The sequence below is a fragment of the Lissotriton vulgaris genome, chromosome 12 (assembly GCF_964263255.1).
Source record: "Lissotriton vulgaris chromosome 12, aLisVul1.2, whole genome shotgun sequence".
Lineage (NCBI taxonomy): Eukaryota > Metazoa > Chordata > Amphibia > Caudata > Salamandridae > Lissotriton > Lissotriton vulgaris.
The window spans coordinates 597,965,911-597,979,637 of NC_141700.1; the positions used below are offsets into that span (position 1 = coordinate 597,965,911).

Here is a 13,727-nt window from a genome sequence, read left to right on the forward strand (position 1 = left end):
CTCACCTCACACCGCACCGCCTCCATCAATTCTTCCCAGATACACACTTTGCATGCCCCCGATGTCAAGCCCCCGCAGCAGACTTTAAACACATGTTTTGGGACTGCCCCACACTTTACAGTTTTTGGGACAGGGTTCATCGGACACTCGGGGCAATCACCAACATCACGACTATGTCCACATGGGAGGCATGTGCGCTCGGGATCTTCCGCAGGCGGAAGTCCGAGAAAGTACAATATCAATTTATGTCCCTAGCCATCCTCTTGGCAAAAAGGGGAATAGCCATGTACTGGAGATCCCCTACGGGGCCTCCGGAAGCAGCCTGGATAGGCGCCATGAACAAATGGGGGAAAGCAGAGGAAGAGACACTCCGGGAGGAAGAACTGAAGGGAATCCGCAAACACCCTATTTCCTTAGAATGGGCGCAATTAATGCATGAATTTACACAGGCAACGAACCCACCAGAGACGCCCATGCCCTCACAATCCCAAGTTCATCTGGCCGTTCCGGCCCCCCCTACTACGGAGGTGCCACGACAAAGTCCGCCACCGCGGGCCCAACCATGAGTGGTACCCACACAGAATGGTCACCCCTCGACAACACGAGGATTACCATAGGGGCTCGTGTCCCCGGGCCCCTCTGCCCTGCACACACCACCACATCCCCACATAGTACAGAAGCAGGATTCCAGGGATAAGAGAAATCCCACCAAAGCTCAATTGAAAAACTCCCACTCCCCCTACGTTTCTATCTCCCAATTGTTTGCCTCAACAGTTAGAAAAGTTTGCTAGTTCGAACTGGCGGTGTCCCCCGCCAAAGATTTATTGGGAACGCACATAGACAAGGTTGACACGGCAACACCAAGGGGTACACATCACAACGACCCCGTCATGTACACCCGGAACGACAGATTCCACCTAAATGAGATATAGGGTTGCTAACGCGCTGAGAGAGGTGTGTCAACTCCCCATGACAGTTCTATATTATAAGATGCACAGTACAGACGTTGCAGGAACATGATTTATGTAACCATGGACCAAACAGTTATAAAACGGTTGGACAGCACAATGCTCATGCTTGAGAATGTATATTATTGTATTTCCACAGCATTGCACTAATGTACTGAGCCATAAATGTCATAATGAATGCTAAAACCCAATAAACAAATGTAAACAAAAAAAATGAAACTTGGATTGCTACAAACATTCCTTTGGAAAATCAGGTAATGTATATGGATGCCTGGGGTTATCGCAGACTGTATTTCAGCCATTCTCTCCCTAGACATACCTGGGTGCGATTGATTTTTTTATTCAGTGAGGAAACATGCCTTAATTAAGCTTCTTCTATGTGACATCAGTCAATAGGTTTGCTTAGATATTCACCCATATTTCACAACCTGGAAGCCCTAAAAGATTGCCCCCTTTACTCCCTCAACATTACTAAGCTTATTTAAATTCTATTAATTTATAAATGTCCTTACTTGCTTGCAAAATACAGTTGTATATATTCTCAAAACCAAACTTATCTTTGCTTGTTCAGAATGAGATAATTGCTGATGTCATCATAGTAAACTTTATTTTGATCACTTGGATCTTAGAAAGTACATCATACGTAAATAATAAATATATGTAATGTTAAAAAAAGGATCACAGAATTAAATATACACAAGATAAATCTCAACCCTGTCCTCCCAAGATAAAAAGTAAAATCATAGTAACAGCACAATCCATTTGCAAGTGTATAGGCCAGACCTCGTGCCTTTAAAATGACATAATTAACAATTAAGAAGTTATTCCCTCCTGGCCATCAATGGGCCCCTAGGTGACAGCATACAATCAACTGTCACAGAGTGGACTGGATTGCTCCTTTTTAGATGGTAGCGACCAGAGACATAGGCCATTTTAACAACAGTTTGCAGTAAATATTATCAATTAAAGTGACCTGTGCAACTATAGCTTGAGTTAATCGCACTTTTCCATCCTATTTTCTATAAAGTCATGGCACGTGTTGACCACATAAAGAAAAACAATCCGAGTAAGAGCCTTTGCAATTTCAGTTTTCTCTGCTCGGCTAGACAACAAATAGAAGCTAAATGGACAAGAGGAATGAGCTAATATAGTCGCAGTTCCCACATCGGTAGTTCTCTGCCCTTAGAATGCTCTTTAAATGCCCTGATCCCCAGAGCCATCAACTAGTAAGCCATACCAAACACCACTACTTTACTTGAGTCTGTGCTGAGAATTCTATATGCTTCGAGGTGTTGTCTGGTGGCAATATTCCTGTACTGGGGGATGATTCAGCTCCAGCTAAGATTATTATAACGAGGGCAAAAAATAGTAGATGTACTAAAGATCCCCCCCCCCTCCCTTTGAACATTCTGGACACAAATTATCAGGCAAAGCCTTCACTTGTCATTTACTACAAAACAATATGGTTGGTAGAGTCCTGTATCTAAATTGAAGATGCAGTTTCCATGCATCATCAGGAACCATCTTGTCTATGGTTAATTCATAATGAATGGCAGGTTTAAAATGCATATACGACAGTGAATGCGTTCCCTAAGACTTTGTCATGTTTTCCACAGTAATTAACTCCCAGTAAATTTGTTTGACCCTTGCTCTAGAGATCAAACGCATCTTCACAGGTGTAGTCCAGTAGATTTCCAACCCCAAGTTCTTCATGAGTGCCCTAATGGATCTCAACCAAGGTATTTTGTTGCAGATGTCAATTTCACCAGGTACAAATTGTAAAACACTTGCAAAAATAAGATTCAATTTCCTGTGAAAGATTAAACATTTTATGATAGGTTACACATTATTGAATCGGAAGATAAGAATTACATTTTGCCAACACCAGTACAAACTTTGATGAATACACATTTTGTGATGAAATAGAAATACTTAAATTGTGATCCTGTTAATATTTTCCAAGTTGCATCAAGACACAACGTCTTGTATATAATTTTTCTCCTACTCATGGATAGCTCACTTATGTAAAAACCATCAAAGAAGGGAGTGCTCGGGCTCATTAATTGGCATACCACTATTTATCAGTTTTCAGTGCCTAAATATCCCTGACCATGCTGATCAAAGACACTTGAAAACCTGCAACATAAAGTATGTGAAGAGACTAAACTTGGATTAAAGACCTTATGAGGAAAATATTTAGGGTTGTTTCCTTTTAAAGGAAAAGTTTGTTCTTTCAAATGCTTCTCCGCTACAATTTGTGGCTGTTTTGGCAGCTGTTTCATTGACCTTGGCAATGGGCCCGATGCCAAAATCTCAATTTCTATTAATCACCACGTTGATACCATTGCCAGGCATAATGTTTTGGTTTTTTTACATTTCAAGAAGGTTAACAAACTTAGCACTTAACTTGAGACCCTAGTGATAAAGAAACCAAGCCAGTCCCAACGTTCAAATCCTTAGTGGCATGTAAATAAATTGTAGTCCAGAATGGCAAGTAACATTACAAGGTAAAAATCTATGTAATTGCAAGACAGCCTGGCAGAAGTCATGTTTGCCATGACATTCATATAATTGACTTGATTTAAAAAAAATATTTTAACACACACTGCTCCTTGGTGCTCATTAAGACAACATGTCTGGTTGAGGGTTTTATTAGGATAGCAGGTTCTCTAAAAAAAGACTTAGGAGGCAGACGAACACCATAAGAGTAACAGGCACCTTTGTTCATAGGAATATACTAAATTTGCAGGGGTCATGCAAGAGCATGATCAAAACAGAGTGGGTAATTTAAAGTGCCATGTCTGACATCCTCTAAGCTGTAAATAAACCCAAAGTCCATTTTAACCGACATAATTTGACAAATTGTATCTTTCCCAACATTTGCAGAGGTTCCACAAGAAGAAATCCCTAAGCCTAATGATCAGCCATTTACCATGCTTTTTTATGATTTTTTTTATTGTTTTTCTCTTTTATCTAAAAATTAAAAACACAATGTGTTCTCTTGTTGCCAGTTAATTTACACTGGGCCTTCCTGTCATCCTATATAACTAGCATGTTTATTGTTTCTTCTTTAGAAGGTGAAAAATTGCTATGACAAGCAACTGCAGATAAGGTTAAAATGTTAATATTCATGTATTAAGATATGGGGTATTTTAAAGATGCTAACTATTAGAAAGAAGACCAATGATTAGAGAATGTTCCTTAAATTTGCCAGAGAACACCAATTCAAGGCTGCTTCTTGCAGATCTGGCGCTACTCAAGATTATTTAAAGCACTTTATCTTGCTTGTTCAATTGAACAGTTGTCTACTTTCTAATCATAATTAAAAAAAAAAACATAATCTGCTCATCACTGTAAAAATTGTATTGCAACTCAGCCATTGGGCTGAAGTTTTCCAGCTTGTTGGTTGTGATAAGCTCTTTCATAGCAAAGCAATTCATTCACTTCCAGCCTTGAATGGACATTTCTATGATGAGTGTTCATTGAGAGCTAGTAGTCCCTTTGTCATCAAGATACTGTCAAATATTTTTCCTTTGAAACTCTGAAGTTTGTAGGCCCATTTTTCAACACAGACTGCTTGCACTTACTACAAGCAAATATGAACCAAACATTTATGAAAGTTACTTGTTTTTTCCAGTCTCATCCTCCATTACACTAGCATTTTAACTATTTACTTGCATTATTATTTTGTATCCTAGTATTTCTTTTTAATATTTTGTTTAGTGTGTGCTAGTGTTAAAATGGGAAATCTGATTCTCTCGTTTTTTGATTAAACTATGCCTCATCCATTTTTCACCCCTGCCCTGCTTCCAGCCTGGCTCTATCCTTGACACTGCATCTGTATAAACATGAGTAAAGAATCTAGATTTGGGAATTTTAGGCTGTGTATACATGCAGAGTCGGCGCAAAAGAACAGCTGCCGTCTACTCATGGTTTTTCAGACAATGGTTAATCCTCAAGTAAAGTGTACTCAGATAGCATAAATTGTTGTTCAGCCTTAGGACGTAGCAATTGCACAAGACACCGAGGCTGTCAACTCTTGCCATTACTGCATTTGTGTGTTTTTCCCAAAGCTCTATTTACCTCTGGGCGTCCCTTGTTTGTGATCTTTTGCTATAAAACCCATGTAACCCATCGGTCAGTGTGCTTCTCCTAGAGTATCTCAATGGTACTTGGGGGATGGGCACCCATTCATGAAGGCTAAATAAATGATCCTTGGTCTGTACTTCACTCCAGTGTCGATTCCTCCTTATTTGTTAAGAACCCGTGGACTAAAGGGTGATATATATATATATATATATATATATATATATATAATCCACTTCCACACTAGACCACAGCACATTGGCGTGGTGCTGAAGTGCAGACATATAGTGTAACATCAGCAAATATTCTATGGGTTAAGAACACCTCATGGAAGATTGAGTGATAAGTTGCGGGTAGAAAAAGAAACAGTTGGAAGGTGCCACACTTAAGACCGAATTAGAACTTACCCAACTCAGTAAGATTTATAAGGATCTTAAGGAGGTGAATTCCTTTAATGGATAACACCATTAGATAGAGTTGGGAGTGTTCTGTATTTTATTTATAATGAATGTACATTTTTTACCTTAAAAAATAAACAAAAAATAAATGGGGGTCATGAGCGAATAAGGTGCTTATAAGTTACGTGTTCAAATGTAAAACCCAAGGATCCTGAGGTATGATGTACATGGTTAGATATGCTTTATTCCTTAGCCCCCACCTCCTTACATTCCTGCTTCTAAGTATTGTATTCAATCAAGAATGTGATTCTATGGCACATCCAATGCTGAAGAAGAAAATATTGTGGACCTGACCTATGGTTGTCCAGTGTTGGTTTCTTCCATAGATATACAGGAAACCTCCATTCCCTTCTCAGCTTGTCACAAACTTTCTTTGCTGTCTTTTACTGTCCATAATAAATCTATTATGCAAACTTTGTGGCTTATTATAATGTCCTGAATGTGCTTTAAGCAATAAGGATGCGGAGAGGCTACCAATAGATTTTAGCACTCAAATCCAGATTATGAGAATCAAGGAATTCATTTTGGCTGGTAACAAGCATTTGATTAAATCTGCACAGGAAAAGGGACCTGGGATGGAGAAATATCAAGCGGAAATCAGTGCAAAATCACATATTTCCTTTGTTCCCCACGTCCAGGAATTAAAAACACTTAATGATTTCATTTCTGAATGGGGTTATGGGACCCAATGGTTTTTGGGCCGCAGCTGCATAGGGGGCTTGGTTCATCAAAAAACATGCAAGGCTTATGAATGTACCAATAATGCTTGATGATTTACAGACCTGTAACTTTTTTTTTTCTTGCTTGCTTCCACATTTGATTTTTTTAATCTAGATTTTATCTTTATTGGAATCTAACCATACAAGAGTTGAAAGGAGACCAAGCACGTCTGAGGTAACGTACTTTGCACATTCATATAAACTTGTTCAATAAATTGTATTAATTTAAAGAGCACTAAATTATCTTCAAAATGTTGTGTTGATATCATTGCAGTCACTGAGTCGTTCTCCCCAGCTTTCCGCAGATACTTTCAGCAGAGGGTCATCAGTGTCCAGTTTGTCCTCATTATCTGTTGATCCCAAACAGGAAGAAGGAAAAAACAATTATAAAGAGGTAAGCTCAAATACTGTAGCAAAAACTATATTAAAGTAGGTATTTTAGACCATATTAGAGTAAGTCTTTAATGTTGGTTATTTGCACTCGCCATGCATTTGAGCCTTATCTGCAATTGATGGTGTACAAAGAGTAAGAAACACTAACTAGTGTTATGGGCCTGTCTGTTAGTACAATAATGTGCCAAAAGTGAAACTCTGTGTCATTTGCTTGATCTGGCAAGCCTGCCTCCGCTGACGGCCACTTGTTTGAATGAACTGCTTTTTTTGAGCAAGATTCCAACACACTTGTATACTATTCATTTAGGGCTGCATTCTACGGAATCGGAGCGCCTATCATTCTTTAAACGTTCCCATGATTGCTATAACCCATATTTTGACTTTGTAAAGAGGAACTCATTTCCAAATGGTAGCTGCATGTAATTGTTTCTGAACTCAGTCACCCAGATGTTCTAAAATACTGTCCACTAAATGTCAGGAGAGCGTAACATGTGGGCCTGCATCCAAACCAGGTGCAAACCGACTGTTACCGGTAAAACATTTTCCTGCATCTAGGCGGCTCGTCCATATAATTTGATGTTTTACATTGAATTAGCTCTTCCCTTGTATTACATTATCATGTAAAGCTCTAGCAAACTTGAATAGCTTATTTATTGAATGATCGCCTTCAGGTTCCTGATAGGAACTTTTAAAAATGTATTTACTCCTAAAACAAAATATAATCATCATGGGAAAATCGAGAAGTAATAAAACTGCAGTGACTAAAGAAAAATATTTATTGAAGTTAACCCTTTTAAGAACATGTTTGGTTAAAGGGGATTTTCGCACTACTTTTCTCTAATTGTATTTACATTTGGGACACGCTTTGCTTATCAGGAATAAGCCCCATTTTTGAATGATGAACACCATTTGTGTCTCCCTCCTCATGCCAGTAGTTGAATGCCTTGGAAAATCCCCGACTGCTGAGTTAAGCCATTAAGAGATTATATAGAGATACGTCCGGGCTGACTTTTAGTTTTAGGACATGCCTCAGAGTTAACTTTACGGTTACTAATGTGAGGTAGCTTTTCATAAAGTGGCAGCATTTTATGGGTGAAGAGGGAGAATACCATATTTACTGCATTGCATTTACCTGCCTTAACAACTCAGACATGATGGATTCATTTTTTTAAATTCCATGGTGTGTACTGTCTTTACTGACTTAGATTATTTAAATTGGAATCTTGCTGTATTGTTTGTATGCTGTAGACTTAACAATCAAACATTCAGTGTTTTCAAGAATAGATGAAAAGCTTAGCCTGTTAGGAACATCTGTCCCATTTCTAATATGTGAGGGGTACTTCTATACTCTGGAGTTTTTTTTACTGCATGGTTTGGCGTCTTGTGGTTGCTTCAGCATGATAAAAGAGGCTGTCTTTGGTGGTGTAATCCAGTGATAGGGTTTAGTGTCCAAAGATGCATCTTGTAGTTAGGGAATTTCTGAAAATGATTGTACCATGACTGTGCTCCAGTTGCCTTTCAGGAACTCATCCTGTAGGTGAGCATGCCTGTTAGTGTGGACGATCAAAGTTGTGTTGGCAGTGGACTTACTCCCTTTATGAGCAAAGGTATAGGGAGCGCGCAGTCTCCTAAAGAAATGTTTTATTATGTTATGTGTATTTTTATAACTCACTATCCTCTGTGCTGGTATCCTGGTGCTTTGTGGGAATGTGAGGCTAGCCTCGAGAGGATTCCTCGAATAGCCAGGGCTTCAGCTTCTTGTGGAAGTCAAGATGAGAGGAGGTTCTGATATGGTGTGGGAGGTCATTCCATGCTTTAGGAGCAATGTATGAAAAGGTGGGACCTCCTGACGTGCGTGAGATGTGTGCTAATGAAAGTGCGATTGAGCGGACGTACCTGGGGGGTTGGTGGAAATGTAGGCAGTTGTTCAGGTAAGAGGGGCCTGGGTTATGAGGAGCTTTTTATGTGTGGATAAGAAAGTTGAACTGTGCGTGCTGGTGTATTCGGAGCCAGTGGAGTTCCCTAACATAATATATAATTCCTGTCTGTAAAGCACAAACCTATCCTCCTTAAGGGTTTCAAGGTGTTGGGGGCTGTCTGGGAGATTAAGTGAGCTATTGCCCAGAGATGCATGATGTTGAGCTGAGCTGCCACTGGTGCCTGGGACCGAACCATGAGCCCCGAGCTCCGGAGTCAGCCGCTCTGGTTGCTGCGCCATACCTCCCTTAGGTGTGGGGTGATGTGAAACTGGCGTGGGAGGTTGAGAACAAGCCTGACTGCAGTCTGAAAGGTCTGTAGTCTTTTTGTGAGTTTTGTTGATGATCCTTACGTACAGGGCATTCCCATAGTCCAGTCTGCTGGTGAAGGGGGTTTGAGGACTGTCTTCCTGGTGTCATTTGGTAGCCACTTGTACATTTTTCTCAGCAATTTTTCTCAGGGTGTGGAAGCAGGTCGAGGGGACAGCGTTGAGTGGAGCGAACATGTCAATCTTACTGTCGATAAGGATTTTGACGTTTCTTGCTTGTGGGCTTAGGGTGGGAGTGGGTCTGAGGTCTATAGACCACAAGGTGGAGTCCCGCAGTGGTGCATCCTTTCTGAAGATCACTACTTCAGTTTTGTTGTGTTCAACTTAAGGCAGTTGGACTTCATTCAGGTGGCCTCTTCAGTCATGTAGGAGTTACAATTTTTCCTTGGCATGAGTGTTTTGTCCATGAAGGACAGTATCGGTTGCATCTTGTCGGCGTATGTGAATATTTTCATTGTTGTGTGCTTAGGTGAAATCTGTTATCTGAAATCTGTAGATGTTCAAGAGGGTGGGCTAGTCGAGGAGCTCCGGGGAACTCCGCAAATGAGCTCCCAGGCTTCAGAGGAGTAAGGTGGCATATTGACGGTTTGTGCTCTTCTGGTAAGAAATGTGCATATGCATTGGAGGATGGGAGATTAGGTGGCAGTCTTGTGCAGTTGTTGGACCAGGGTGCGGTGGAAGACTGTGTCGAAGGCCGCAGAGAGATCAAGTAAGATAACGGCTGCAGTTCTCTGTCAAGGATCATCCAGATGTAGTCTGTTGCTGCCTTGTGGTCTGTCTCTGTACTTTTGGTTTGGTGCTGTAGTTGGCATGACGTCTGTTGATGGATTTTTCTAGGACTTTGCTTGGGTATGCTAGGAGGGGAATCGTTTTGTAGGTATTTCACAAGCTTGGCTGTGTCTGCTGTGGGCTTCTTTAGGAAGGCATTGGCAGCTGCCTATTTCCTTACTTCCAGACAGGTGGCTGTGTCATTCAAGGTGTTGAGGGTGAGTTTCCTTGATAGTGATGAACGCTTTATAGTAGACATGGTGCGGGCAGGGTTTGTCAGACCGGGCCAAGGAGTGGATTATTTCATGATTGTGGCGGTTTCCTCTGCAGTAATAGTGTTCCATGTGGTCAGGGTGTTTCTCTTTTTCCAATATTGGTAGACTTGTTACCAATTTTCTAGGGTCCAGTTACGGATCAAGTTGTTGTATACTGCTGTGATTTTGCTGCAGAAGAATCCTGAGCGTTCGTTACCAATTTCCTGTGTTGGGGTGCTTTTGCTGGTGGTTGCTGTGGGTGAGGTGATTCTTAATGATTGCAAAAAGTTCTTTGCTGCTGTTGTTGCTGCGTTCGGCTAAGGGCTTCCTCTTAGTTTCCTGGATCTGGTATGGGTAGTTCCTCGGGCAGGTTTGAACATGTCCTTGTCTGATTCTTTTTGGCTTGCTCTCCACCTCCGTCTTGCAATACCGTTTGGTAATTTGAAGTTCCTCCATGGCCTGTGGTCGTGTTTTTTGCTAGTTGACTTCGCTTGCTAGAAGTCATGGTATCAGCGTAGGCAGTAATCCAGTTGTTGATGTTGCTCGATAGGTGGACTGTGTGTTCGGGCTGGTTCTTGTGGAGGGTGGGAGCCCAAACCACTTCTGTTCTGTTGTTCCAGCATCGGCGTGCAGGGCCTGTCGTGGTAATTCTTCTGTGGTGAGGGGGTGTAGGTTGTGAAATTAGGAATGGCCAGGTTGGCCCAGGTGATGGGTGTTTTGAAAGATATGTTGTTGAAAGAGGTAAAGATGCCATGAGGTTGTGCAGGCGAATGTGTCCTTCAGAATAATCGCAGTTTTTCCTCCGGGCCTGTGTTGTCAATCTTGCCTGAAGATCCTGTATTTCTCGAGAATAACTCTTGCAATGTCTTGCACTTGTACTCCAGCATCCGCGACTTGAATACGTTTTGACAGACTATCCATGGTGCTTTCATTTTTTTAATATTCAACCCCACAATTTGCAATATCAGGTGCCTGTGCCCACTTGGGCACCCAGGTGCTACCTTTTGTTGGGAATGGCAGGGAAAGCCTCAAAGACCCCGCCAGCTACCCATGAGTGGCATGCTTCTTGTGCACCATGCAGGAGCTGGTTTCATTTTTTGGACTCCCCCAGCAGCAAACTGCCTTCCTCCTGCCAACCCTGTCTGCGGTGATGGTGGTGGTTGGATGCTGGTGTCCACAGAAACGGCCCAGTGAGGAGTGTCCAGCATGGAACATTGTTTGGTCCCCGAAAACTGGAGCCCATGGTCAAGAGAGGGTTTTGTGTTACAGGTGGGTGTTCTCAGGGGCAAGGGGCCCCACGCTCGTCCCCTCCCATTGAAAATGAATGAAGATGGTTGCTCCGACGCCGGGGGCTTGCCTCTCCCCAGGGTAGTTTGAAAAATGTGTAGCAGAGCAATATGTGCTTGATTTACCACCTCGTACCCCGTGGACAATTCTTTGTTACCTCCGGTTTTTGGGGCGATTTTGACTAAGGTGGTGGGGAGACAAGCTCTCTCCACTAGCAGCATTTTTTCAAGCATTCAAGGTTTTCTTTCTGGGGCTTGATTTCCTACCACTGCTGCAGCATCTGTGCTTTGTTTTGGCCCCTGGCCCCTACCTTCACCCGTGATCTTCCTTCGCAGCCCCCTGCACAGCCTGCCAGCAGAGTACTCTCCCAGCTGTATTCCCAAGGCCCGTGGCACCTCTCTTTCAGCAGCAGAGTCAAAAGGCTTTTCTCTTGATGGGGTCACCCATTTCTAGGACCAGTCCACAGAAGTTCCAGTTGAACCCTCCAGGTTCTCCCCTCTAACCCAAGCAGGTCAATCTCTCTACTGTCACTCAGGGGCGTAAGGGGGCCAGCACCATTGGCCCTGGAGATGACACCCCTAGTCCTTGGGTGCCATCTGCTGTCCAAATCCTTAGGTCCCTGTTCTCAGTGGGGTCAGGTGGATTCTCCATTTCATGCCCTATGGTACACTCTCATGCTCAGCCCACACACATTTGTGTGTAACTAGCTCAGGGCCTCCTAACCAGCTGCACAGTAGGGGAGCTTATATGGCACTGATAAGTAGCACTCTGTCTGTTTCCACAGAATTGACCTTGAGTGAGACACACCCACAAGAAAACTCCAAAACGGGGTAGTCAGTAAGCGAAAAATCTGGGGATATTAAGTAGGTAGAGCCCAGTTCCCACACTATGCAAATATTTTTTTCAGATGGCTACTTCTAATCTTAGACTCCTCACCTTAAAATTCTTCCCAGGCAACTGACTGGATCCCAAAAACTTTTCCATAACAATACTACTGTGTGCATTCTGCAGCACAGAGCTGGCTCCAAACTACTCCAGAAGTAGCATAGTGGAGCTGCAAATAAGTGCCACCCCGCGCGCTGACCTCAGTTCTTCTATTTCCATGCCTATGACTGGACCCGGACCTCCACTCCTGAATTTGTTGGTTTTCAGATTACCTTCTAAAATGATGTCACCAGTGTGCTAAGGAAAAATGTCTCTTCCCGAACCAACAGTTTTCAAGCTCTTCCAGGACTGCAGGAAACAGATGGTGGTCACAGACTTGCATGAAGTATGTCTTTGATTTCTGTTCACTACTAAGTTGTGTCATAAGTGCATCATCATGCACCTGTATATGATCTGAGACCGGTAAGAAAAGCTGTATGTTGCCAAACACATGATGTTGCAGATTTCATGTAAGTCCCACTGGACTCCAAATCGCAGACGCTGACTTATTCTCTGTATTGTTCCTAAGGATTTTTCTGTGACCACTCAACTTCGCACTCCAAGTCTTTTGTTAAGTCCAAGTCCAAGTCCAAGCCCAAGGATAAGAAAGTGAAGCAGTTCTCAACCCCGTCCCGCTTTCTGACTCCAAAGACAAGGCGCAGGTATATTACGCGTCCCTTCGAAGTCTCCATCCACAGAAAAAAATTCTCAGCTGGTCCAGGTCGTCCTAAATTTCCTGGGCCATTGTTGGCTCCACAGCAGATCGAGACCTTCAAGGAGGCCATGCTGCTACTTTTCAATGTGTTTCTGAATGACTCTTGCTCGCCTTTGGGTCCCCATGAAACAACAGGGAGCTCCAGTTGGGTTACAGGCGGCAGGCCCTGCTGCCCTTACATTGTTGCCACCTAGCAGCACTTAGAGTGCGCTGCTAGCACTGGTAGGTGTAGCATAGATCTCCCTACTCTGCCCTTGTGCTCTTTATGTTCAGAAGGGTGTGTTTGCTATTTTCCAGGACTTGTGGTGTGATACTGGGAGTGTGGTGACCCTGGGCAAACCCTGAGGCTGATTCTGGCTACCCAGGACTGGTCTGTAGGACCATTGGAGGCCTTTCCTCTATTTTATGTGTCCCTCCCTCCCTTCTCTTTACTTGTTGCACTTTCCCAAGATGGCAGCCCCCAGCCCTCGAATGGAAAGGGTCATAGGAGTCAATCGTATGAGGAATTTCCAGAAACTAAAGTACGACTAATGGCTACCTCTAGGAACCCTGATCTCAGTATGGAGCGGCCATCTTGGAATGTCTCTGGGTTTTAATGCCTCACTATAATTTGGTAGCTTGGCGCAGTCCCAGGGCAGAGAGGGTTTCACTCACCACTTGATACCATCACAATCTTGTTTTCCTGCACGCTGAAACTGCTATAGTGCACATGTGGCCTGCATTATGAGCTTTCCCTTGTTAGCTCGGACAACTGCTCCTCTCCCTAAGCGATCACTTGAGGGCCCGACCAGCCTACTTAAAGCTTTCTCTTAACTCTTCTCGCATCCTATGACCTTGGAGAGCGATCTGG

The 13,727-nt window shown here is 42.9% G+C and overlaps 1 protein-coding gene across 3 annotated transcripts in view; it reads left to right on the plus strand.

Annotated features, from left to right (window-relative positions):
- The window catches only part of ANKRD27 (ankyrin repeat domain 27), a 719,886-nt gene that overhangs the window by 408,543 nt on the left and 297,616 nt on the right, over window positions 1-13,727 (plus strand). For 2 of the 3 annotated variants that reach the window (XM_086945455.1, XM_086945456.1), the window contains 2 exons: window positions 6,347-6,406; window positions 6,506-6,625. In XM_086945455.1, coding sequence (XP_086801581.1) covers window positions 6,347-6,406; window positions 6,506-6,625 — 180 coding nt within the window. The remainder of the gene's footprint in view (window positions 1-6,346; window positions 6,407-6,505; window positions 6,626-13,727) is intronic. The other variant, XM_086945457.1, reaches the window with a different exon arrangement.